The following is a 26,485-nucleotide window of genomic DNA, read 5'->3' on the forward strand; positions in this document are numbered from 1 at the left end:
CCTTTTTTCTTTGCAAGAGAGCATATTCTTCATTGCTTAAAAAGTTTTTTAAAACCCTAAAAAATAATGCTCACACCATGATATCATTTTGGTTGGTCTTTCTCGTCGCCTTTGCTTATTTGCTCTTATAACTAAGCGATACAGTTTGTTAGCATTTCTATATAAATTGAGTTGCTTTTGAAACTCTCATGCACACAAGTTTAAAGTTTAAAAAGAATTTGGTGCCATTTTATTGCTTAGAAGTTGGGAGAACATCGATGATGCTTAAAGGAAGTAAAGTTGGAAATTATTGATGAATTCAACGTATAGACTGGTGTATCTAATTGCAAATTGCAAGGAGTTTAAAGATGATTTCTTGAAAATATAATCTTTTAAATTTTTGTTTTAATTTGTATATTATCATTTTATATTATATATAATTTTATGTGAGGATATTATTAGTGAAAAGTGTAAACATCAAGGAAAATTATTTCTATGTACTTTTAGAAAAAAGAAGAGGGAAAATGAGCAGACAAGATGTGCTATGAGGCTTTGAGTATATAGCACACTAGGGAACATAAGTAATAGATTATATGTGAATCTCTTGCAGAGTTTTATTGTCTGATACATTAAGTGCATCAGTTGCTACATAATAAGTCACCCCAAAACTCAGTAGCTTAAAACAATAACTTGTACTCCCATGAGTCCGTAGGAAACCCTGGTGGCGCAGTGGTTAAGTGCTACAGCTGCTAACCAAAAGGTCAGCAGTTCAGATCCACCAGGCACTCCTTGGAAACCCTATGGGGCAGTTCTGCTCTGCCCTGTAGGGTCACTATGAGTAGGAATCAATTCGACAGCAACAGGTTTTGGGTTTATGAGTCTGTAGGTTAGCTGGGAGTAGGCAGAACTGGGCTGAGCTCATCTGGGGAGTGCTGCTTCAGGCTGCTGTTCTGGCTGGGCTCAGCTCCTCACTGCAGGTTGGGTTCATATCTGTTCCGTGTGTTCATTTTGGGGCCCAGGCTGAACAGGCAGCAGTTAACTCTCCTAACTGCAGGTTGGGTTCATATCTGTTCCGTGTGTTCATTTTGGGGCCCAGGCTGAACAGGCAGCAGTTAACTCTCCTCACTGCAGGTTGGGTTCATACCTCTTCCGTGTGTTCATTTTGGGGCCCAGGCTGAACAGGCAGCAGTTACTTAGGGAAACCTCTTCACATGGCACTGGCAGAAACAAGCTGTACTTACTCAAACACATTTGAAGCCTCTGCTTGATTCATATCTCTTAACCTCCCATTGTCCGAAGCTAAGTCACATGACCACACTAAAGTCTGGTCTGCCCATCCTGAAGCCAAAGCAAGTCACAAATCCCAACGTCAGTGGAGCAAGGCCTCTCGTGGCAATGGGGCAGAGGGGAAGGAGGGGTTGGGAGGATGGAGAGGAAGGGAGTGAATATTTTTGAAGTGTAATCCAATCTACCATAATGTGGAAAATAATTTAAACTCTGGTTTTTTTTTTTAATTGGCAAAGGACATAAACATAATTTTGCTGAAGAAATAAACATGCCTAATAAACATGAAAAATGTTTAACTTCACTAATATCAAAAGAAATGCAAATTAAAATAATATTTAATCAAAGAAGTGATGATGTTCATTGCTAGCAAGGATAACAGAGATGAACACTCGCTCTGTTGATAGATGTATAAATTTGTAAGCAGTTTGGCAATTCTACGAAGAGTCTTAAAATCATTCATACTTTTTGACCGAGTAATTCTCTTTCTATAACTTTTTCCTAAGGAAATAATCAAAGAAGGGGGTAAAAATGAATTTATGTTCACAGCATTATATAATGAAAATTGGAAATAATATAATAAATGTCTAGTAGTAGTTTTTTGTTTTTTTTTTTTTAGTAGGAGACTAGTTAAATTATAGTAACTGTAGGATATGGTACATGGAACATCATAGTTTATCAACGGTAGTACAGAGCACCTGTAAATACCAGGTGATATTGAAAGCATCTATGCGCTAGGCATTACCTTAAGCGTTTAACCTGTATTAACTTTGATCCTTACAGGAACTCTATGAGGTAAGCACTTGATCCCCATTTTAAAAGTGAGGAAATTGAGCACAGAAAGATTAAGTTACTTGCCAACAGTCATACATGTAGGAAGTGGATATGACTCTGAATACAAAACAGTATAGCTCCACAATCAAATAGTAAATAGGTTACAAAGCTAGAATTTGCACCTAGGCCTTGTGATTATTTTCATTCTACCATACTACCTTCTAAGTTTATATAATGCTCTGAACTCTTCGCAGTGGTAAAAAGTTAAACTCATGGTAAACAAAAACAGAAAGATCAGACAGGGTGCTGTGATATCCATACAAGTGTCAAATAAATTTATGTTTGAGAAGGCACAAGAAAGGTACTTGGAGGGAGAATAATTCAAACTGTACTTTGGTCCTAATGACCAAATTCATGGAAAACCAAAGGCCACTATCAGAGACTGCTATTTCATATTAATAGTAGCACTCTTATTAGAGCAATATGGAGTCAGTCCAAATATGAAAATAATTTCTCTCGGACAGAAAATTGAAAGTCATTTTTGAATAGGAAGGAAATAAAAACTGACCTGTTAGTGTTGGTTTAGTGATGGTAGAATAGTTTGACTTGATTAATTTGCTTACGGTTGTTCTCCTTTAAGGTCTTAAAATTCACTTCTTAAGATATGTCAGGGATAATCAGGGGACTTTTTAAATCTGGGTGTTTTCTTAATATATATTGTTAATAAGCAAGGAATGTTGCCAGCATACTCTTAGAATGTAATGAACAAAGTATGAGAAGAATACAGTGAGCTAATACTTGGTACTTTGAATGAGTTGTAAGACATGGTTTTCTTGGAAAGTCTTTTAATTGTGTGTATTTATTTTGAAATCATAAAGCATTGTCTTAGTGATCTAGTGCTACTGTGAGAGAATACCACAAATGGATGGCTTTAACAAAGAGAAATTGAGTCTTTCACAGTCTAGTACGCCAGAAGTCCAAGTTAAGGGGTCAGCTCCAGGAAAAGGCTTTCTCTCTCTGTTAACCCTAGAGGAAGGTCCTTCTCATCAATCTTCCCCTGGACTAGGAGCTTCTCCATGCAGGAACCCCAGGTCCAAAGGGCGTGCTTTGCTCCCGGCGGTGCTTTTTTGGTGGTATAAGGTCCCCCTGTCTCTCCACTCACTTCTCTCTTTTATATCTCAAGAGATTGGCTCAAGACACAGTCCACTCTTCTAGACTGAGTCCTGCCTCATCAACATAACTGCTGCTAATCCCATCTCATCAACATCATAGAGATAGGATTTACAACACATAGGAAAATCGCATCAGATGACAAAGTGGTAGACAGTCACACAATACTGGGAATCATGGCCTAGCCAAGTTGATACACATATTTTGGGGGGACACAATTCAGTTCATAACAGGCATTCATAAGCTTCAAAATTCAAAAAGTACAAAATGGAAGTGAGCCGTTGCCTACCCACCCTGGCCTCCTAACACTCCCCCAGTTCCGTCCTAATCTTTCAGAGATAAGCACTATTACCAGTTTCTTGTGTTTTATTCCAGAGATAGTCTGTGCACTTGCAAAAGTATATGTACATGGTCCCCTCCTTTTGCAAATGACACACACCTTCACCTTGGTCTGCATTTGCCCTATGGCAATACATCTGGGAGATCACATAGAATCAACACAGGAGGAACTTCCTTGTTCCTCCCACCACCCCCCCAACACTTTTATTTTCATTGTGGTAAAATATATGTAAAATTAACCATTTTAACCATTTAGGAATGTACATTTTAGTGGCATTAAGTACATTCACAGTGTTGTGTAACCATCACTACTATTTCCGAAACTTCTCCATCATCCCAAAATGAAACTCTTACCCACTAAGTAATAACTTCCATTCCCCCGGTAACCTCTATTCTAAGGCACCCTGGTTGTGTAGTGGTTAAGTGCTCAACCACTAACCAAAAGGTTGGTGGTTTGAACCCACCAGCCTCTCCACAGGAGAAAGATGTGGCATCCTGCTTCCATAAAGATTACAGTCTTGGAAACCCTAAGGAGTAGTTCTACTCTATCCTGTAGGGTCACAGTGAGTCAGAATCGACTTGACGTCATACAACAACAACCTCTATTCCACTTTCTTCTCTGAATTTGCCTATTCTAGATATCCCATACAAGTGGAATCATACAATTTTTGTCCTTTTGTGTCTGATTTATTTCACTTAGCATATGTTTTCAGGTTTCATCTATGTTGTAGCATGTATCAGAACTTCATTCCTTTTTATGACCAAATCATATTCCGTTGTATTATAAACCACATTCTACTTATCCACTCAAAGGGAGCTCAGCAGTAATGCCTGGAGATCTGCATCCAAGAAGTCACAGCCTCGAAAGCCCTATGGCACAGTTCTGCTCTGCGCAAATGGGATTGCCATGAGTGGAAATCAACTCGAAGGCCACTAATAACAATATCCCTGTGCCAGTACCACACTGTCTTGATTACTGTAGCTTTATAGTAAGTTTTGCAATCACAGAGTGTAAGTCCTCCAACTTTGTTCTTCTTTTTCAAGATTGTTTTGACTATTCAGGATCCCTTGAAATTCCATATGAATATTAGGATGTGTTTTTCTATTTCTGCGAAAAATGGCATCGAGATTTTCATAGGGATTGCACTGAATCTTTATATCACTCTGGGTAGTGTTGTCATCTTAATAGTAGTTAATAATACTAAGTCTTCCAATCCATGAACACAAGATGCTTTTTCATTTCATTTAGGTATTCTTTAATTTCTTACAGGAATAGTTTGTAGCTTTCAGAATGTAAGTCTTTTGCCTCCTTGGTTAAATCTTATCCTAAATATTTTATTCTCTTTGATGCTATGTAAATGAAATTTTGTTCATTTCTTTTTTTGGATTGTTCATTGCTAGTGTATAGAAATATAACTGATTTTTGTGTGTTGATTTTGTATCCTGTAAGGAGTCCCTAGGTGGTGCAGCTTATGTGCTCAGCAACTGACCCATTCAAGTCACTTAGAGGTACTTCATAAGGAAGACCCAGCAATCTTCTTCAAAAAAACTGACCATTGAAACCCTAGGGAGCACAGTTCTACTCTGACACACATGGGGTTGCCATGAGTCAGTCAACTCAATGGCAACTGGTTTTTTAACTTAGCCGAATTCATTTATTAGCTTTCAAAGATTTTTTTTGTGGTTTCTTTAGGGTTTTTGATGTAATAAGGTCATGTCACCTGTGAACAGAGATAATTTCACTTCTTCTTTTTCAATTTGGATGTCTTTTATCTCTTTTTCTTGCCTAATTGGTCTGACTAGAACTTCCAGTATCGTATTGAATAGAAGTGGCAAAAATGGTCATCCTTGTCTTGGTCCTGATGTTAGGGAAAAAGCCTCAGTCTTTCATCATTAAGTATGATGTTAGGCGTTTTTCATAGCTGGCCTTTATCATCTTGAGGAAGTTCTCTTCTATTTCTAGTTTGCCAAGTGTTTTTATCATGAAAGAGTATTGGATTTTGTCAAATGCTTTCTCATCAATTGAAATGATCATATGGGTTTTTTTTTCCTTCAATTTATTAGTACTGTATATTGGGTTTTTTGGGTATATTATATTGATTGATTTTTGTATGTTGAGCCACCCTTGCATTCTAGAGATAAATCCCACTTGATTATGGTATATATATATATGAGGACTTTTTTTGTTGTTTTTTGAGGATTTTAAAATTTTTGTTTATTGTTGAGTTTTCAGAGTTCTTAAAACATTCCAGTTACTAGTCCTTTGTCAGAAAATATTTGCAAATATTTTCTTTTCTCTCAGTCTTCAGCTTGTCTCTCTCTTTTTTTTTATTAATAGAATTTTTTTTTTTAGTACAATTTTAGATACACAAAATAATTGAGTAGGTAGTACGTGTTGTTGTTAGGTGCTATCAAGTCGGTTCCAACTCATAGCAAACAGACACTACCCAGTCCTGTGCCATCCTCATAAAGTTGTTATGCTTGAGCCCATTGTTGCAGCCACTGTCAGTCCATCTCCTTGAGGATCTTCCTCTTTTTCACTGACCCTCTACTTTACCAAGCATGATGTCCTTCTCCAGGGACCGATCTCTCCTGATAACACATCCAAAGTATGTGAGACAAAGTCTCACCATCCTTGCTTCTAAGGAGCATTTTGGCTGCACTTCTTCCAAGACAGTTCTTTTGGCAGTCCATGGTATATTCAGTATTCTTTGCCAACACCACAGTTCAAAGGCGTCAGTTCTTCTTGGGTCTTCCTTATTCATTATCCAGCTTTCTCATTCATATGAAGCAATTGAAAACACCGTGGTTTGGGTCAGGCACATCTTAGTCCTTAAAGTGACATCTTTGTTTTTTAACACTTTTAATACATAGAGTTTCATATATTAACCTCTCCCCAATCCTTACCGCTGCACAGAATTTTTCCTGTTATTAACATCTTGCATTAGTATAGTATGTTTGCTACAATTAATGAACCAATATTGATACATTATTACTAACTATAGTCCATAGTTTACATTGAAGTTTACTCTGTGTTGTACAGTTCTATGGATTTTGACAGATGGCATAATGACACGTATCCCCCATTACAGTTTTGTATAGAATAATTTCACTACCTTAAAAATCCCCTGTGCTTCACCTATTTATCCCTCCTTCCTCCCTCATCCTTCTGCCCACCTCCATCCCCTAGCAACCACTGATCTTTTTGCAATCTCCATAGTTTAACTTTTTCAAAATGTCGTATAGTTTGATTCATACAATACATAGCCTTTTCAGACTGGCTTCTTTCACTTGGGAATATGGTTTTAAGGCTCCTCCATGTCTTTTCATGGCTTGATAGCTCATTTCTTTTTATCATTGAATAATATTTCATTGTGTGGATGTAGCTCAGTTGGTTTATCCATTCTTCTGTTGATGAACATCTTGGTTGTTTCCAATTTTTGGCAGTTATGAATAAAGCTACTATAAATATCTGTGTGTAGGTTTATATGTGGGCCTAAGTTTTGAACTCATTTGGGTCAAATACTTAAGAGCCTGATTGCTGGATTGTATGGTAAGACTATGTCTTGCTTTGTAAGAAACTGCCTCACTGTCTTCCAAAGAAGTTTGTACCATTTTGCATTCTCACCAGCAATGAATGAGTATTCCTGTTCCTCCACATCCTTGTCAGCATTTGGCATTGCTGTTTTGTTTTTTTTTTTTTTCTGGCCTTTGTAATAGATTTCAGTGGCATCTCGTTACTGTTAATTTGCAGCTCCCTAATGACATGTGATGTTGAGCAGCTTTTCATATGCCTATTTGCCATCTGTATATAATCTTTGGTGAGGTGTCTTTTCAGACCTCTTAACCACTTTTTAATAGGGTTGTTTGTTTTCATATTGTTGAGTTTTAAGAGTTCTCTGTATGCTTTGGATACAAGTTATTGGATAACATTTGCAAGTATTTTCTCCCAGTCTGCAGCTTGTCTTTTCATCCTATTTATAGAACCTCTCATAGAGTAAAAGGTTTTAATTTTCAGGTGGCTAAAAGACACATGAGGAAATGCTTGCTATCACTAGCCATTAAAAAAAAAAAAAAAAGCCATTAGAGAAATGCAAATCAAAACTACGGTGAGATACCATCTCACCCCGACATTACTGGCACGAATCAAAAAAAACAGAAAATAACAAAATGTTGGAGAGGCTGTGGGGAGATTGGAACTCGTATGCACTGCTGGTGGGAATGTAAAATGACACAATCATTTTGGAAAACGATATGGCACTTCCTTAAAAAGCTAGAAATAGAAATGCCATACGATCTAGCAGTCCCACTCCCAGGAATATATCCTAGAGAAATAAGAGCCATCACATGTATAGATTTATGCACAACCATGTTCATTGCAGCATTATTCACAATAGCAAAAAGATGGAAATAACCTTAGTGCCCATCAGCTGATGAATGGATAAACAAATTGTAGCACATCATACAATGGAGTACCACACAACAATAAAGAACAATGATGAATCTGCGAAACATCTGGAGAGCGTTATGCTGAGTGAAATAAGTCAATCACAAAAGGTCAAGTATTGTATGAGACCACTATTATGAAAGTGTTTACACACAGAAAGAAACAATCTTTGATGGTTACGAGGGAAGGGTGGGGGGGGGGGGGACACTAACTAGACCACAGATGAGTAATAACTTTGGTAATGGGTAAGACAGTACACAATACTGGGGAAATCAGCACAACTTGACCAAGGCAAGGTCATGGGCACTTTGTAAACACATTTATACTCCCTGAGGGACGGAATTACTGGCCTGAGGCCTAGGGACCATGGTCCTGGAGGACATCTAACTCAACTGGCATAACATAGATTATTAAGAAAATGTTCTACATCTTACTTTGGTGAGTAGCGTCTAGGGTCTTAAAAGCTTGGTCGTGGCCATCTAAGATACTCCACTCACCCCACCCCATCTGAAGCAAGAAAGAATGAAGAAAACTGCAGACACAAGGGAAAGATTAGTCCAAAGGACTAACAGACCACAACTACCACAGCATCCACCAGACTAAGTCCAGCACAACTAGATGGTGTCTGGCTACCACCACCGACTGCTCTGACAGGGATCACAGTGAGGATCCCAGACACAGCTGAAGAAAAATGTAGAACAAAATTCTAACCCACAAAAAGAAACCAGACTTAATGGTCTGACAGAGACTGGAGAAACCCCGAGAGTATGGTCCCCGGACCCCCTCTTAACTCAGTACTGAATCCTTTCCTGGTGTTCACCCTTCAGCTAGAAATTAAACAGGCCCATAAAACAAAACAAGACTAACAGACACACCAACCCAGGGGCAAGGACGAGAAGGCAGGATGGGACAGGAAAGCTGACAGTGGGGAACCCAAGGCTGAGAAGCAGAGAGTGTTGACGCATCGTGGAGTTGGCAACCGGTGTCACGAAACAACATGTGTATTTAATGAGAAACTAATTTTCTCTGTAAACCTTCATCTAAAGCGCAATTTAAAAAAAGAAGAAAAAAGTTTTTAGTTTCGATGAAGTCCAGCTTACCAATTTTCCCTTTTATGGATTGTGTTTTTGCTGTTGTTTAAGAACACTTTGCCTAGCCTTAGGTCCCAAAGTTGTCTTTTTTTTTTTCCATAAAAGTTTTATACTTTCATGTTTTGCATTTAAGTTAATTTTTGTATAAGGTATGAGACTTACGGTTCATTGTTTTTGCCTCTGTATGTCCAGTTGCTCCAGCATTGCTTGCTGAAAAAGCTGTCTTTTGAATTGCTTTGCACCTGTGTCAAAAATCAGTCAGGCACACTTCACACCACTAGGATGGCTTTTATCAGAAAAACGTAAAATAACAAGTGTTGGCAAAGTTTTGGGGAAATTGGAACCCTCTTGCATTGCTGGTGGGATTATAAAGGGTATAGCAGCTGTGGAAAACAGTTTGGCAATTCCTTAAAAAATTAAACCTTGAATTACCATATGACCCAGGAATTGTCCTTGTCCCCAGTTCAATTTGACAAGTACTAATTGAGCCCCCCTATTTTTTAAAAAAGGGTATAGTCATATAGGAGAAAAGAGGTATGTGTGTATACATAATAAAAGTATAAGCACAAACAAAATATTTTGTGAGAAGAATATCATAGAAAGGAGAAATGACCTTTTTTCTAAACTTAAATGTGTTATTTTGTCCTTTGCTGATTTGTATTATTAAATTTTTATTAATCTTAGAACTATTAACTTGAAAGGGGTTTTTATGATAACTCTCACTGCTTTTCTCAAACCCCCAACTCAATCTTTCCCTCTTTACTCTTACAGACCACCTTGTCTCCTATTACTTTGAGAAAATTGAACTTATCAAGAATTATTTTCTCTCAACTACTGCCTACTTATATGCTTATTTACCACAAATCCATTCTTACCACTTTTTCCTGGTGATGGGTAACAAGGTATCCCTCCTCTTTGTGCCCTGATTTATTTCCACCGGTCTCTTTAAGAGTGTTTCTCTGATAGTCATCCCTTTTCTTTCCTAAACCTTCAGCCTCTTTGTCATTACTGGGTCCTTTCCTTCGGCCTGTATCCATGCTCAAAAATCTCTCATCCTAAAAAGACTTCCCTACATCACTGACCCATGTGATCTAGCCTCTGTTCTTTTCTCATTCCTACATTTCAAGGCAGTAGTCTGCCTCGTCTGTTTCTATTTCTGTGGTGACAACTTATTTAGTAATTAAAACTAATTTTCAAACTTTAAAATGTATGTAAATGTAGGATTAGGATTATATTTTGAAAGGGATAAAGAGAAGCTCTGTAACATTTGAGAGACCTCTGTAGTCTCTTTGAATCTGTAGTTTATGGAAATACAGGGAGGATGAACTCAACTAAGTGTATTCAAATGCAGCGTGATTCCTTTCATAGATTGAAGACTTCTGTTTCTCGTTGTGTTCTTGCCCTTTTGGGGCTTGTATTATTTTGATGGTTCCAAATTTGCAACTCCCAAATTTGTATCTCAAACTTATTTTTATTTCCAGTTGCTTCCTGGGCTTCTCTACCTTGATGTGTCATAAGTACCTCAAACTCAGCATTTCTAAAACTACTCATTTTCTTCCTAAGCTTACTCTAGGCCCCATGTTCTGTGCCTCAATTCATGATGCCATCCCACCCAGTCACTCAGAGTAAAATCCTGGGAGTTATCCTTGACTCCACCCTTTATCTCACCTTCAGCATTCACCAAGTCCTGCCAGTTTTAGTTACTAAATATTTCTCAGTCTTTCCCTTATCTCTGTATGCCTTGTACCTCTGCTTAATTCTCAGTTCAGTACTCAATTCAGTGCTCAGTTTTATACTAAATCTTCCTTTCCTGGCTGTTCCCCCTCCTCAAAGCTGACTTCCTGATTCCTCCTCTGTGCACAGCTCTACAACTGCATTTATACATTGTGTTTGTGTTTACTTTATATCTCTCCTCTTTTAGACTTAGTCCTTAATGATTCATCAGTATATTCCTAGAATATACTTGGTTACCCAGTAGACATTCAGCATATGTTTATTTAATATACAAGTGAACAGATTTTTATTTGTTTTTAATCTCAAGTATTGTACCAATATAATCCATAATGCAGCTTATGGTAGACTCTCAGTAAACATTTTTGAATTAGTAAATGAATTCTGTGTACTATTTTTTCTTTTTTTATTATAAAAACAATATAGCAACATTAAAGATTTGTTTAAATCATCTATAAAATACCACCATTCTAGTAACAACTATTTTCTTTTGCCCACTTTCTTCCTTTTTCTTTTATCTTTGATTACACAAGTAGAACATGGATATATACCACTCAGTGTAAAAAAAAAAAGGTTTAAATAATAAAAAAAATATGTAAAAAGTGAGTCGTCTTAATCTTCTCTCATCAGAAATAACCACCTCTGTTTCTATAAATGTAATGTTGTATACAGTGTAAAATCATAGAATGTGTATAGTTTTTAAATTCTGTTTTTCCAGTTTCTTATAAATGTTTTTAATGTTACATCATAGTTTTATGGAACTGTTTTTCCATTTTGGAGTTGATCTGGACTTAGAGAAACAATGCTGTTTAATACAAAGAGTTCATAAAGTGGAAAAGAGGCAGAGTCTAGATTCAGACCCAGATCTTCTTTCAGTCCATTTATCTTTTCACTTATTGACTGCCTTTCTAAACTTCACTTTTCTTAAATTAACAGTAAAATGCAAATAATAGTGTCTGTCTTGCCTGCCTTGAGGGTAAAGATAATAATCACCTAAAAGAGTAATACATGTGACCCCCCCCATATTAATTAAGCAGTACTAAAAAAAAAAAATTTTTTTTTTTTTTTTTTAAAGGTCACAATGAGTAGGAATCGACTCCACGGCACTGGGTTTCACTGGGTAAAGGTGAGGGGGAGCCCCGGAGGTGCAGTAGTTAAGAGCTATAGCTGCTAAACAAAAGGGTCCACAATTGGAATTCATCAGCCACTCCTTGGAAGCCCTGTGGGGCAGTTTTGCTGTGTTCTATTTTTTATAGGGTTGCTATGGGTAGGAATCATCTCAGTGGCAACTTGTTTAGTTTTTTGTTTGTTTGTTTGGTTTAAAGGTAAGGAAGTATCTGTATGTGTACAGCTTTCAGAAAACTGTATTAATCTCATAATTCAATGGTGTTCTCTTTTTTTTAGGTTATAGGAATAGAAGCAGGACTTGCTAGATGCTAAACTTATTCAGAACTCAGCTTACCTATAACAGCTTTGGAAGATGTGGCCAGTTTGTCTCTTTTATTTGTTTTCTTATTTAAGCTCAGGTTACAAACTACTAAATTATTACCAGAGTAGAAAGGTTTCAGCTGAAAAGAAAATCATTCACTTTCTCTTCACATGGTGCCACTTTTTTTATTTTTAGAATATCCTTTCTGAAACATGGTTGAGGATGATTTCCTTATGTAAGTTTTCTGGTTTCTGTCATAGCACTTTTCCCAACACATTCTGCTTTATCCTTGCTATGACTGTGGGCACAAAATTCTTAAGAGGTTTATTTTTATTTGTTTTAGAGTCAGTAGATACCATTTCCATAAGTGTGTCCAGTATGAATTATGCTTCTAAAGTGGCAGGTATTTAATAGATAGAAAGCTTAACTTAGAATAGCAATGACTTGATTTCCTGAGATTCTGAACATCACTGAATTGGGCTACCAGAGTTAGCCAAGAGAGAATAAGATGTAATTGCTTGCCTAGAGTGATAATATCTTTCCAGTTCATCTCCTGAATACCAATGAAGGCATATGATTTCAGGGAGATGATAAAGATCAAATAAGGGGAATAATTAGAATAAATTATAGCATATGTAGACCAGGTGTATGCTACTTATTATTTGAAGAAGTCCATAAAATAAGACATTAGTTACTCAGAAATATTCTGGAGTAATATGTTTTTTTAAAGTCAGTAAGTCCTCATGTATGTGTCATAGAAATTTCATAGAAATAATATGGGCTTAGGAAAGAGGGAGGCACTTGACTCATTGTACCATTTTATGAATTATACTCCAAGGATAGGACTTGTGCTTAAAATCTAGGAGACATAACAGAAAACTAGCACATTGCTTTTAATTTGTTAATTTTTTTTTCTCCCCCCAATCTTTTTTTATATGATAATTTGTATCACTAGTTAGGAAAGGGAAGAAAATCAGCTTTCAGTAATAAGACTTGGTATTATCTATACTCACTTGAAAAATATTCGTTTCATTACCTCCTGCTGAAGGTATCTGTTTCTGTATTCTCCTCTTTGCACTTTTTGTAGCAAACAAAACCATAGCTTGTTGTTAGGAAAACTAAATAAGATAATATAAAGCTTCTAGCACATAGTAAGCACCCAATTGATTTTAAACAAGAGTTGCTAATACTATTTACAGTTAAGTTTCTTGTGTTTTTGTGTCAATCTTTTAAAATATGTAGATAAGAGTATGAATTGTATTAAGTTGCTTGATTTGCTTTATCTTTGCAATCCTTAGTAAATGAGGTATAGAATTTTTTTAATGCAGCCATGATATCAATTACTGAATGCTAGTACTCAGACCCTGTATCTGTCTATAGGATGAAATAAACAGATATGTCAAAGCACATATTTTGTTAGGCCTTTTAAATTATTAATTCATATAACACAGTGCCGTAGTAAGTTACTCAACCCAATGAGTAATGTGCTTTTGATAAAGAAAAGTTTTTGTAGAAACAGTTTAAACATGAAAACATATTTATATCCAGACTTGACTGTTCATTAGAATCACCCATGGACCTTTTTAAAAATATCAATTTCTGTTCTCCACCATTGACTTTCCAGGAGAAGGAACTGAACAGTGGTATGCTGAGAAATGTTTAACAAATCAGCTCTTAGGTAGGGGTGGGAGGTACTGATTTGTAGTGTTTTCCCATTTCTACCATATAAATACTCCCACCATGGTCAATTTCTTAAAATTTAACTGTCAGTTCTCATGAGCTGATATGAACTCTTAACACTGGAGCTCTGAGATATGTTTTTTTGTGTTTTTTTTTTTTAACCGGTTAAGTAATGCTGATGCAAGCAACCTCCCAATCACTTATCTTTCTAAAATACAGGTCTGACCTTAAGTCACAATAAGGCACTCCACAGTCAGATCCAGAATTTCTTTTCCAGCCTCATTTCAAATCATACTCATCCCCTTCCATCTTCTGTATTTCATGTACACTAGATTTAGATTATTTGCAGCTTCTCAAACACACCTTGCACTTTTTTACTCCCATGCCTCTTCGTATCTTCCTTCAGCCTTAAATGACCCTAGCTTATCTGTCTGACTTCTGCAATACTGTTTATCCTTCTAGAAATAACTCAAATGCTGCTTCCTCTTATTTTCCATGTTGGAAACATTCCCATTCTCCTAGCACTTTGTTTATACTTCATTTTAACACTAAATATCATTAATAATAAATGTATGTTTCACTAATTAGATTATAAACTTCTAAAGGGTGCTTTTAAATCATCCTGCACCTACTTAATACCTAAAACTGAGTAATAAACACTTGTTTTTCTGTGTTCTTTTTTTTTTTTTTTTTCTTTCTTTGTTTCTCACTAGGAAGGATTGCGGATAATGCGTGATACATCTTAATCTTTTTTCATAATATTTTACTTCCTTACTTTTTCAGTGGAATGTTTCAATGCCTTTGGGAAACTGTCCAAAATTGAAACTTGCTTCACACTGGATGTGGTGTGCCCTTTTTTCCTGCTGATTCAGGACCATGTTAGCAGGTTTCCTCCCATATTCTGCACCTAAAGAATAGCATCTTGATGATGACTGTGTAACTTAAAAAGGAATTTCACTGGAGAATATGTGCAGGACCTAAGAGCCAAAAAGATTAAATTATATAACTGTGTTTGTGAGTTATTGTTATTATTCTGAATTTAGTGCACTTTACAGTGCCTCTGGCGTAAAGTCAAATGTTACTTTACAATTTTCTCAGCATAAAGTTAAATGAGGCCTTTGTATCAGTAAACAACCTCTAACAGAATCAAGAAGAGCGTGCTTTGCTTGGTAACTTGGGGGAAATTTGCTTTCGTCTACGCCCTGACGGTAAATTCCTCATCAGTCTTTCTGGCATTTCATCTAGAATTAGAATTATCTGATCGCCTTCACCATAAAGTATTGACAGAATCTAGCTGTGTGAGGGAAATGTTCTAACGTAAAAGCAATCCAAGAATTTCTTGAAGCGAAGGTAACACATTCTTTGTTAGTGGTTCAGAATTTTTTTTCCCCCATTGAGCTGCCACCTGATGGCAGAAATTAAAATGGCATCTTTTCTAACAATGAAAACTTCTATCACAGTTATTTGGGTTTGTATGTATTCAGCATAGACCTCCAAAACTCCAAATGAACATTTGTACAAATATGATATATTTGACAAATGTGCGATAATGACTTTGGACTTTAGGGGAATCATATTTGTTGTTATTTAACTTTTGTTACTTATTATTTAAGGTCCCTGAGCGGCACAAGTGGTTTGTGCTCTGCTATTAACCGAAAGGTTGGTGGTTCGAATCCACCCAGTGGCGCTTTGGAAGACAGGCCTGATGGTCTACTTCCATAATATTACAGCCATTGAAAACCCCATGGAGTGCAGTTCTACGCTGACACACATGGAATCTGTTTTTCAGTTAGCTGTATGTAATGAAGATTTTTACTCAAGTGTATTTATTTTCTCTTCACCTCTTCCCTTTTCTTTCTTCAGAACGAGGTCACTCAGACACCATGGTGTTCTTTTACCTGTGGATTGTCTTTTGCACCATCAGTTCCTGCTATACCCTCATCTGGGATCTGAAGATGGACTGGGGTCTCTTTGATAAGAATGCTGGAGAAAATACCTTCCTCCGGGAAGAGATTGTTTACCCCCAAAAAGTATGTACACAGAACGTTTGTGTGTGAAAACTCAAGTGTTCCACCAGCTAAATCCTGTTGTAGTACAATAATGCCCTGTTGTTCCCTCCGCCCTCCTCCCAATATAGCAGTGATGCAAGCTTTGAACTGCTTGTTCTGATAGATGAGCAGGTGAGTAATGTCTAAAACTGATGAATCAAAATGTAGCAGTATACACACATTATTTAGAAATCTAAAAGGCGTATATTATAAAAAATAGCTATAGATATTGAAAATATTTGTCTCTAGGGTATGGGAAGAGAAGTTGGCAAGGGGACTACTGTTTTTTGGTTAATTGCCTTCTGACATTGACTAGTATTACTTTGTTAAAAAAAAAAAAGGTTTTTAAATAAAATATACATACTAGAATGTAATTGCAATCAGATCAAGGATCTCACCTGGCTTGAACTTCTGCGTCTAGAAGAGAGCCTAATATACAACATGAAAATAAAATATATTTGTTAAATAAATACTGTAATTCAGTAAAACTTCATTTTGAATATTGAGCCTTTTAAGAAAAAATGGAATTGGTGGAAATCTTTCTAAAATACACTGTGTACTTCTCTGCAAAAAAAAATTAGAATATAACCCTTATTCGTCTTTAACCTGTGCTTATTGAAAGACTGATGAGGAATTTACCTGTCCGGGCATGTATGTACATTCCCATCGCTGTCAGAGGCGTGCGTATTCGCGAGAAATGTGATGGTGAGCACACTCAATTTGCTTACTGTTCCTCAGGCCTATTACTACTGTGCCATCATTGAGGATGTGATACTGCGCTTTGCTTGGACTATCCAAATCTCAATTACCTCCACGACTTTGTTGCCTCATTCTGGAGACATCATTGCTACTGTCTTTGCTCCCCTTGAGGTTTTCCGGTAAGCAAACTAGTAAAAAGTTTATCAAAGATTGTTTTTACCTAAAAGAGGTTCAATACTTATAGAATTTATTGTAACTTTTGCTTGAAAAACTTAAATTTCCACACTTTTCCCTCAAACTGCTCATCAGCCTCAGAGTTGGAAAATTCTAATTGAGGGATTTAGAGTTTAATACGTACAAAGTTGAAATAACTATTGATGATGACTTATAAGCTTTTTTATTAGAATTGCGTTCCACTGGAAGAGTCATGTGTAGAAATTGAAAGGTAAAAAGGCTTATTACAGAAATTTAAATCTTTTGAGAATCACATCATGCAATTTAGTCATCTGAGTTATTCAGCCCAACCTTCTTACTGTGAAAACAATTAAAATGCCAAATAAGATGTTTTTTAAATCTTCCTAAAAGCATCAACCATTTGACAAGATAGCCCAAAATGTAAAGGAAAGCAGGAACCCCAAGGTAAGCAGAGCATTAAGGCCACTTTTGCTGTAAAGAAACTTGCCACACCTGGAGGCTTTGAGATTCAGTTGTGATGGCCAATTCAAATTTGTATGTACTTAACAGCATAGCTTGAAAATATAAAGGGAAAAGTTGACATTGCTAAAAGGAGAAGCAGGTGATTTTTTGTGTGTGGTATATATATGTGTGCATATATATATTTATACATATATATAACAAAAAAACCAAACCCATTGCCATTGAGTCAATTCCGACTCATAGCAACCCTATAGGACAGAGTAGAACCGCTCCATAGAGTTTCCAAGGAGTGCCTGGTGGATTCAAACTGCAGACCTTTTGTTTAGCAGCTGTAGTACTTAACACCAGGGTTTCCTTATATGCATATATACCATATCTATATATATACCACACAGAAAAAATCCAGGTATCTATATGTAACAGAACATTTGCCATTTCAACAATCTTCACGCGTACAGTAGTTCAGTGACATTAATTATGCTTATCATGTTGTTCAGTCATCACTCTTGTCTTTTCCCACATTTTTCCATCACCCTTAACAGAAGCTTAGTGTCCACTAGGCATTGGGTCTTCCTTTCACCTTCCTTCCCTCTTGCTCCTGGTAACCACTAGTAAACTTTGATCTCCGTGTACTTGCCTATTCTAGATATCAAGGTGGGATCGTACAACATTTGTCCTTTTGTGACTGACTTATTTCAGCCAGCATAATGTTTTCAAGGTTCATCCCTGTTACAGCATGTTCCACAGCTTAATTTCTCTTTATGGCTGAGTAATATTCCTTTGTGTGCATATGCCACATTTTGCTTATCTCTTCATCTGTTGATGAGCATTTAGGCTCTTTCCACCTTGTGGCTGTTGTGAATAGTGCTTTAAAGAACATTGGTGTACAGGTTTCTGTTTGCATTCCTGCCTTCACTTCTAGAATTGGGATTGCTGGTCCTCCGATCTTAATAAATGGTGTCACCATTCACTCAAATCAAAAACCTAAGACAACTCACATCCCCTGTCAGTAAGTCCTGGCAGCTTCATCTTCATAAATAAATTCCTGAGCTGTCTGCTTCTCATCATCTGTTATTAGTATTTTAATCCAAGTCATCATTATCTCTTTACTGGATGACTGCAACAGCCTTCTAATAGGTCTTCCTTCAGTTGTTCTCGTCTCCCTTCAGTCTGTTCACAGTGCAGCAGATAAAATGATCTTTTTAAAACAAATCACATCTCTCTCCTGCTCAGAGCTCTGTTTTCCATCACTCTTAAAATCCAAACTCTTTACTACGGCACTTTGTGAATCAGGCCCTTTTTTGCCTCTCCATCTTTATCTCCTGCCATTCGTTTTAACCTCACTTATTCCACTTTAGTCCTACTCACCTTGTTGTTTCAGTGCATCGAAGGCTTTTCCCACGTGGGGCCACTTGGGATTTCCTATGCCTAGGACACGTTTCTCCAGCATCTTTATCTGACTCACTTCCTTGTATCTTCCAGGTTGCTGCTGGATGCCATCTCTTCAGAGAAGCTTTCCCCAGTGAGCCTTACCATATCATACTCTATCCCTTTGCCCTGCTTTATCTTCGTTCAGAGCACTTATCTTTAGCTCATTATTTATTTACTTTTATATTATCTGTCTCCGCCACTAGCAATTATGCTTCATAAGGGCAGGGGCTCTTTGTCTGCCTTATTCAGTCCCTTTCCCTTTCATATAGCAGTCGCTCTGTGAGTATTTGTGGAATAAAGCGAAAGAGAGGGGGTGTTCTGAAACTGCATTTCATGAGTCTTGTCCTGTTGCCTACTCTGCACTTACTTTTCTCCTCATATTTCCTATTTTATCTTAAGACTCTAGCCCTTCATTCCTTGTGTTTGTTTCCGTGAGTAGAAACTTGATATATTAGGAGGTTACAGGTAAGAGTACTATATTCAAATTTTGTAAATAATTTACTTGGTATAATGAAATATTTTTGAAGCAAATTTGATGTTATAAAAATGTTTATGCTTATTGAATTGTTTTGCTGTGTACATTCTGAACAACAAAATAAATAAGAAAATGCTTATGCTTGCTCTACCCTCTAAGGCGATTTGTGTGGAACTTCTTCCGCCTGGAGAATGAGCATCTGAATAACTGTGGTGAATTCCGTGCTGTGCGGGACATCTCTGTGGCTCCTCTAAACGCAGATGACCAGACACTCCTGGAGCAGATGATGGACCAGGACGATGGGGTACGAAACCGCCAAAAGAACCGGCCGTGGAAGTACAGCCAGAGCATATCCCTACGCCGGCCTCGCCTCGCTTCACAGTGAGTCTGGCTTCCACATCTGGGAGGCATATTCCCTTCAGGTTTTAGCATGGTATAACTATTTGCCGAGAAGCTATCAGGTTAATAGTAATTTCATATGAGTCAACCTGTAGAATGTTTTAATGAGCACATAGAGTGAAAATGTCATTAGTGCATAATTTATTAATTTGGCATTAAAGGTACACTGCCTGGGGAAAAATTCATTGGGAAGTTATTTACTTCAGTATTTTTGTATAACAATAATTTTCAGGTTACAAACTTTAGGAATGCTGACTCTGCCATTTGCCCTCTGTGTAACCTTGGCCAAATTAATCTCTTTATATTATCCTTCCACTGTAAAATGGGATGAATGTGGCTCCTGCTCATCAGGTGGTTGAGTAGATTCAATTCGTTATTACCTGGAACTTAAACCAGTTCCCAGTCAGAAAGACCTCGGTAGGTGTAAGCTGCTATTATTTTTTATCTTCTTATCAAATTTTTTTTTATCAAATACCTACAATAATATTTTTATCAGTCATTGGCTTTGTATATTCTTAAAAGTAATAATAAATGTAGGGTATATGATGGGAACATGTGAAATTTAGAGACAGTAGATAGCACAGTGGATTGGAAGGAAGGGGGAGACTTAAGTCAGGCATGAGCAGATTTTTAATGAATAAAGGAGTGTATGAATAGTCCAGAGGCGGCATAGTATGAGTAAAGACATAAAGACAGAAATGAGGGGCAGAAAGAAGAAACATGTGCCTGGAGTTGTAGTGAGAAGAATTTACCTGAATAGATGAAGTCTGATTGTAAAAGGCTGAAAGTTCAAGCTTGATCCTGTAGGTAGTGAAAAGTCACTCACAGAGAATATTTTCATAGAAGAATGACGTTACGAAATTAGTATTTTAGGAAGGTTTATTGGCACTGTGCAAGAAAAGGGAGAATTAAAGGCCAGAAGACCAACTGAAAGGCTACTGCAGTATTCTTAAGTATAGAACCGTGAGGACATGGATTAGGATGCTTACAGTAAAAAACAGGAGGTGGTAACAGTAACCACTGGTTATAAGGGAGTAGTATAGTAACTGCACAAAACTTTAACTTAATAAGTAAGGCTTTAGATAGAAATTTGAAAGTTCTCTGAGGAAGAAAAGGTAGTAGAGGGGGGAAAAATGAAGAGCAGGGAACTTACGTAGCCTTACGGAAAAAGAATAAACATACAAAAGGAATGGCCAGAAAGGTCAGTAGGAAGAACATCAAAACAAAGCATAATTCTTTTAAGACCAAGAAAGCAGAGCTGGAAGAAGCAGGGGATGAAGGGTGGGGAAGGTCAGCAAGATATGTGCTTACAGAGGGCTGGAAGAAAATGTTCTGTGTGGTTATCTTTGAGCTCCTGAAGTTGAAAGGTCTAATCCTTGTTAGTCACCAGAAGAGGGCAATCTTAACACACAGTATTTCTGCTTCAGAAACATGGAGGCTCTTTGGCAATAGATTATTATGTCCAATTTCAGGTGTTTAGTGGAAAAACTGGGAAACTAGAGTGTAACCAGAGGAAGATATTTAGAACAGTAGAGAGGTTATGTGCAAGGCAAAGAGAAGAGAATCTAAAATAACGATCTGAGTTTGAGTACTGACTTTAAGACTCATGCAACCTTTAACGCATTTAACTTTTTTGAATGTCAGTTTTCACTCTGCAAAGTAGGAATAATACCTTTTCACCAAAAACCATTTTCACCTCATGGGTTTTATGGGTTGCAGAATATTTTAACAGTAACATTACATTAACAGTAACATTTCTACTCTCATTTTTTGTCCAAAGCAGGAATCTATTCTACAGCATCCTGAATAGGTGGTCATTGTAGTTAAATAAATAAAACACATAGTAATGTAATTTAAAAGCATCAGCTGATTGATAGTTAAGTCCATCATTGATATTGAAGTTCATAACTATAAGAGGCACCTGATTTTATTGTTGGAGAGTTATAGTGGTAGATAGTTTATGTTGAGCTGAAATGTGCTACAACTTCAACCAGTTCATCCTGGTTGGGCATTTTAATGTAACTTAGAATGAGCCTCCTCTCCTACATCATACCTTGTCAGCTGTTTGAAGACAAGTAACTGTCATGCCTCTCCTTAGGTCTTACTTTTCTGCTAGCTAACCTACCTTTTCTAGCATAGTTCAATGTCATTATTTCTGTCATCCTCTTCGTAATTCCTTATATTTGTTTAATGCTTTACCGATGCTTTTTACATCCATTTTCTTATTTTATATTCGCAGTATCCCCATGAGGTGAAAGTAGCATTAGGTAAAATAGGTATCCCTATTTTACAGAGATTGAAACTGGTATAAAAAGAGGTCAAAGATACACATCATAAAACCAGAATCAATACCCAAACTCAGAACTTCTTACAGATTTACTACTCATTACGCATGACCTGCCGTTGCTCTTGTTGCCCTCGTCTGGGTGCAATCTAGTTTCTTAGTGTTTTTCCAGTAATACCTGAAATTGAATACGGAACCCCAAGAATAGTCCATTCGTGGCAGTATATAGTACGTATTTAGGATGTATGTTTAATAGTGGTAAGATTGAAAATAAACCTAATAATGTGGATGTGTTTGTATTTTTATTAATGGGCTAAATACTCTTCCCCCCCCCTTTTTACCAATAGATCCAAGGCTCGTGACACTAAAGTACTGATAGAAGACACAGATGATGAAGCTAACACTTGAATTCTCAGAAGTCTAGACTACCATCCTTGGTTTTCCTTCTCTTCAATTCTTTCCTCGACCAACGCAACCTCTAATACCTTTCCAACTGAAACAAAAGACATAACACATTTTCCGAGCTCTTCCAGATCGGATCCTATGGACTCCAAACAAGCTCACTGTGTTTTTCTTTTCTTTTCTTCTGGTTTAATTTTAATTTTCTATTTTTAAAACAAATATTTACTTCATTTTGCCAATCAGAGGACATTTTAAGGAACAAAAACATAGTATCCTATGGATTGTTTACAATCACAAGGACACAGATACCTATCAGGATGAAGAACAGGACACAAGGACCCTCTGATGGGACGGTACCGAGATCTCTCGGCCCCCGCTTGTCCCGGTTTTGACTGGTTGAAACCGGACATTGGTTTTTAAATTTTTTTGTCAGTTTCTGTGGAGAATTTTTTCCTTTCCTTCATACCCAGCGCAAAGGCACTGGCCGCACTTGCAGGGAAAGTGCAACTTAGAGCAGTACCTTCATTCACGAAGCTACTTTTTAATTTGATGTAACTTTTCTTATTTTGGGGAGGGTGCTGGGTGGGTGGGAAATATGATGTATTTGTTACATATAGTTTTCTCATTATTTATGAAACTTAACCATAAGAGAATGATATAACTCCTGTGCAATGAAGGTGATAACAGTGAAAGAAGACAGGGGAAACTAATGTTGAACGGCACTTATGAGGGTTCAGTCCCACAATACCTCTTTGATGAGACAATTCACACCAGTTTGGCTTTTTCTTTTTAATTTTAAACCAAAGTTTCTATTACTGATTTTTTTAGTTGCTGCTGCTCTAGAATCCTAAGCATGTCTCTCTTAACACACTTTCACACAACCGATGGAAATTTATATAAAAGGCTCTGATACTTTTTTTAAGGAACAGATGTGGAATACGTTTGCCCATATCCAGTCATAAGAACTGAAGTTATGCCTTATTGTGCTTTAGCGTGTAGGGTAATTGTGGTGAAACCTTCACTAACTGATTTAGAAGACAAAGCTATTTCAGAGTCTCCACACCCTCATTTTTCTTCTGAGCTCACTCACTTGAGCCACAGTTTGATCAAATTAGAAGTCTGTTATGGAGAAACCATATTTTTGAGCGCATAGAACAAATTATCCTTCCTTCTTCCCGATATATTGATAAAACAGACCTTGGCAGCCATTTCTCCCAGCAGTTTTAAAGGATGAGCACTGGATTTCCTACTCTGCCATGACAGAAAATCTGCTTTTCAGTGTTTAAGGTCTAAACTTGGTCATATATAAAAAATGTATTAGAAATTTTGGTCTGTCATTGTCTGTATACAATGACCATTTCCACTTCTTTGTCTCATTTTTTTCACTTTGTTCCAGAGTCATCCAAATAAGTCGTAGAACCGTAAGGGATTTTACTTTCTTGAATATGGTTGGCATTAAATTCAGTGTTCCATTGTCTAACAAAATTAATATAAATACCGGGAAAAAATAAAGTGTGTTTTAGTTGCTCCCCCACCCCATCCAGATGAAGGTTCCAAAGCGTCCATTTCTACCTGTTAGGTTTATAGCAGTTGTCATAGTGAGGGCTTCACGTATACTTTTCTGTTCCTGATGATCTGTGCTATTCAGAGTCAACATCAGTGGATTCATCAAAGTAAATTACTTCTGTCATTTTCTACTTGATTTTAGACAAAGGAATAAATAAGGAGAAGGGGCAGCTATTATCACTTAGTCTTAAAAACGTATGGTCACTGCCCTTCAGTGCACCCCTTTTGTCATTAGCACTTCTCCCATGTATCACAAGTCTTTATTCAACACTGTCATAATTCCAGTAGATTATATTCAAGTTAGTGTTAATACCAAAACTCTATCAATTAACTGACAAATAGTCTAAGGAAGTTTCTTCCATCTTTGTTCTGACAATCTTCTAAAATTTGTTCCTTTTTGGAATCGAGAGGATTTTTTGTTTTTCTGAAAAATCATCCAATTTTGTGGCTTTTATTGCTTTTTTGTGCTTTGCCAAGCATGTCCTTTTGCCCAAAACTAAAGAGGAAATGTTTAATTACTGAGTTTTTGTTGGGGTTTTTTTTTTTTTTTTTTTTCCTTAGTTTAAATAAATTGACTCATTTATAATAATCAGTGGTACCAATTTAGTGACCCTTGGTAGATTAAAGGCTACATTATTTATACTTGAGATTTTTTTTTCCCCCTGACTATTCTGGTTTGTACTATGGGGGAAATATCACTGGTCTGTCAAGAAATAGCAGTAATTGTTACTGAGTTATATAGGTAAGTCCAGTGGACAAGTCATTTCTTGTACAAATAAAATTGGTGGTACTAATGTGTATCCAGAGCCATGTGAACTGTAGACTTCATTCTCTCTTAGGGAATTTGTGAAGACACACAAAATAGAACAGTTGACTTCTGGTATTTGAACTCCCCAGTATTTTCACTTCACTGTATCCTGTGGCCAATTTGGTTTTCTTCAACTGTTAGAATTCTAGGCCCTAAACAGTATTTTTTTTTTTTTTAATGGAAATACAAGGCTACAGTGTATCCCTTTTTCTAATGTGTTTGTCCTATTGGCATAATCTATTCAAGAATGAAGAGGCTTAGTAACTTTCAGCCTCCATGACAGATGCTGAAATATGTATTTAAACACACAGCTTTATGTTCCTCTTAAAACTGTAATGACAGAAGTTTTCCACATCAGGAGAGGTTGGGAAGCAGAGTATACATTTAAATTTTTTCCTTACAGAAGGCAGCGTGCATTTTTCTCTCTTACGTTTTCTAGACCCTAGCGGTCTGGCAAATGCTATGCTCTGCCTAAAGTTTTACTGTGTTACTGCATCTCTCAATAGAAATTAGTCGTTTTAAAGAAGAAGCAGTCAACCAAAGGTAAACTTTATCCGATTTTAGGTTTAAAAATTCTAGTTTTTACTCAATTTATGATACCAGTTAAAATACTCTCCAAAGGAACAAAAAGGTAGTGTAAATAAAAATTCATTTTTCGTTTTATGATGGTATGGAAAGCATTGATAGGTGTAGAGAAATTAGAAGACAAAATTGGTTTATTTTCTATGTACAAATGAGCACCTATATTTAAGGCTGTGTACACTATTACAATGGGAGAGTTGATGATTTCATACGGAGAGGCAATAAAATGATCAAAGATTAAGTCATCATTAATTAGGTTATAATGGTCATTTGTAAGATTAGGAAGAAGTCAAAAACCCATGTGCAACTTTCTTTTCCAGCATCTACCATTTGACTCTTTAGGAAAGCTGCTTAGCTTCAAATTCAGAAACAATGGTGTAAGAGGAGAAGGCCAGTCACCCTAGCAGTAGCCTATATGAACCTTTAAAGAAGGAAAATGGGGCCCAGACCCTAGGATCCATGATTTCCCAATATTCTAAACAGTTCTGAGATTTTAACTGAACTTTTACTAGAGGAAACTTGTTTATGTATGGTATCCTTCCAACATGGTTTGACAGAGTACATTGAAGATAACTAGAGAAAGAAGTTCATTCATCTCTTAACAGGTGAACTAAGGCAAGGTAAAAATAGAAAAGGTAACCTACTATTGGGCCAACATTTAGTTAAAGAGAAAATAATTTTGGAACTAGCAAAGAAGCGCAAGAGGGCTTTGGACCTTGGTAGCGGAAGCAGGGCAGTTAAGAAAGTGTGTGAGCTTGGTGACACGGAGATGATGACGCTCCATCTTTCCTTTCCGTGGCTCTTATGTTGCTGGTAGAGACCTGCCTTTATTTTCATGTCATTATTTTAGTCAGAAACTTAGGATTCTCTGAAGTGATGGCACTTTATTTGGTTAGCAGCCCAAATTTATAGTTGTTTTAGTAGTTTGCAAGAAACCTGCCTGACTCTCTCAAAAAATAAGTACTCCTTACTGTAATCGTGTTGAAACGATGGCTTCCTCCAACTATAAAATCATGCTTTTCTCAGATCTAACAAGATACCAATGTCATCACAGGGAAGGACTATATTAACTAGATGAAGACTAGAAGTTCTTACAGAACTTTTAAGAAAGTTTGGTAAATTGAATTTATCAGTTGAGTTCATTTTCTTATTCTGATGAGGCGAAAATTTATTTCTTGTGGCCATTAGCTGAAGCACAGAGAGTTAAAGT

General features: G+C 36.8%; 1 protein-coding gene across 1 annotated transcript in view; it reads left to right on the forward strand.

Moving 5' to 3' along the window:
- Positions 1–22,889, forward strand: part of XPR1 (xenotropic and polytropic retrovirus receptor 1) — a 257,077-nt gene extending 234,188 nt beyond the window's left edge. Inside the window, exons 12-15 of the mRNA XM_049868482.1 lie at positions 15,788–15,954; positions 16,711–16,850; positions 19,394–19,615; positions 22,265–22,889. Coding sequence (XP_049724439.1) covers positions 15,788–15,954; positions 16,711–16,850; positions 19,394–19,615; positions 22,265–22,325 — 590 coding nt within the window. The 3' untranslated portion in view covers positions 22,326–22,889. The remainder of the gene's footprint in view (positions 1–15,787; positions 15,955–16,710; positions 16,851–19,393; positions 19,616–22,264) is intronic.
- The last annotated feature ends 3,596 nt before the right edge of the window (positions 22,890–26,485 follow it).

Source organism: Elephas maximus, chromosome 24 (genome assembly GCF_024166365.1).
Source record: "Elephas maximus indicus isolate mEleMax1 chromosome 24, mEleMax1 primary haplotype, whole genome shotgun sequence".
NCBI lineage: Eukaryota > Metazoa > Chordata > Mammalia > Proboscidea > Elephantidae > Elephas > Elephas maximus.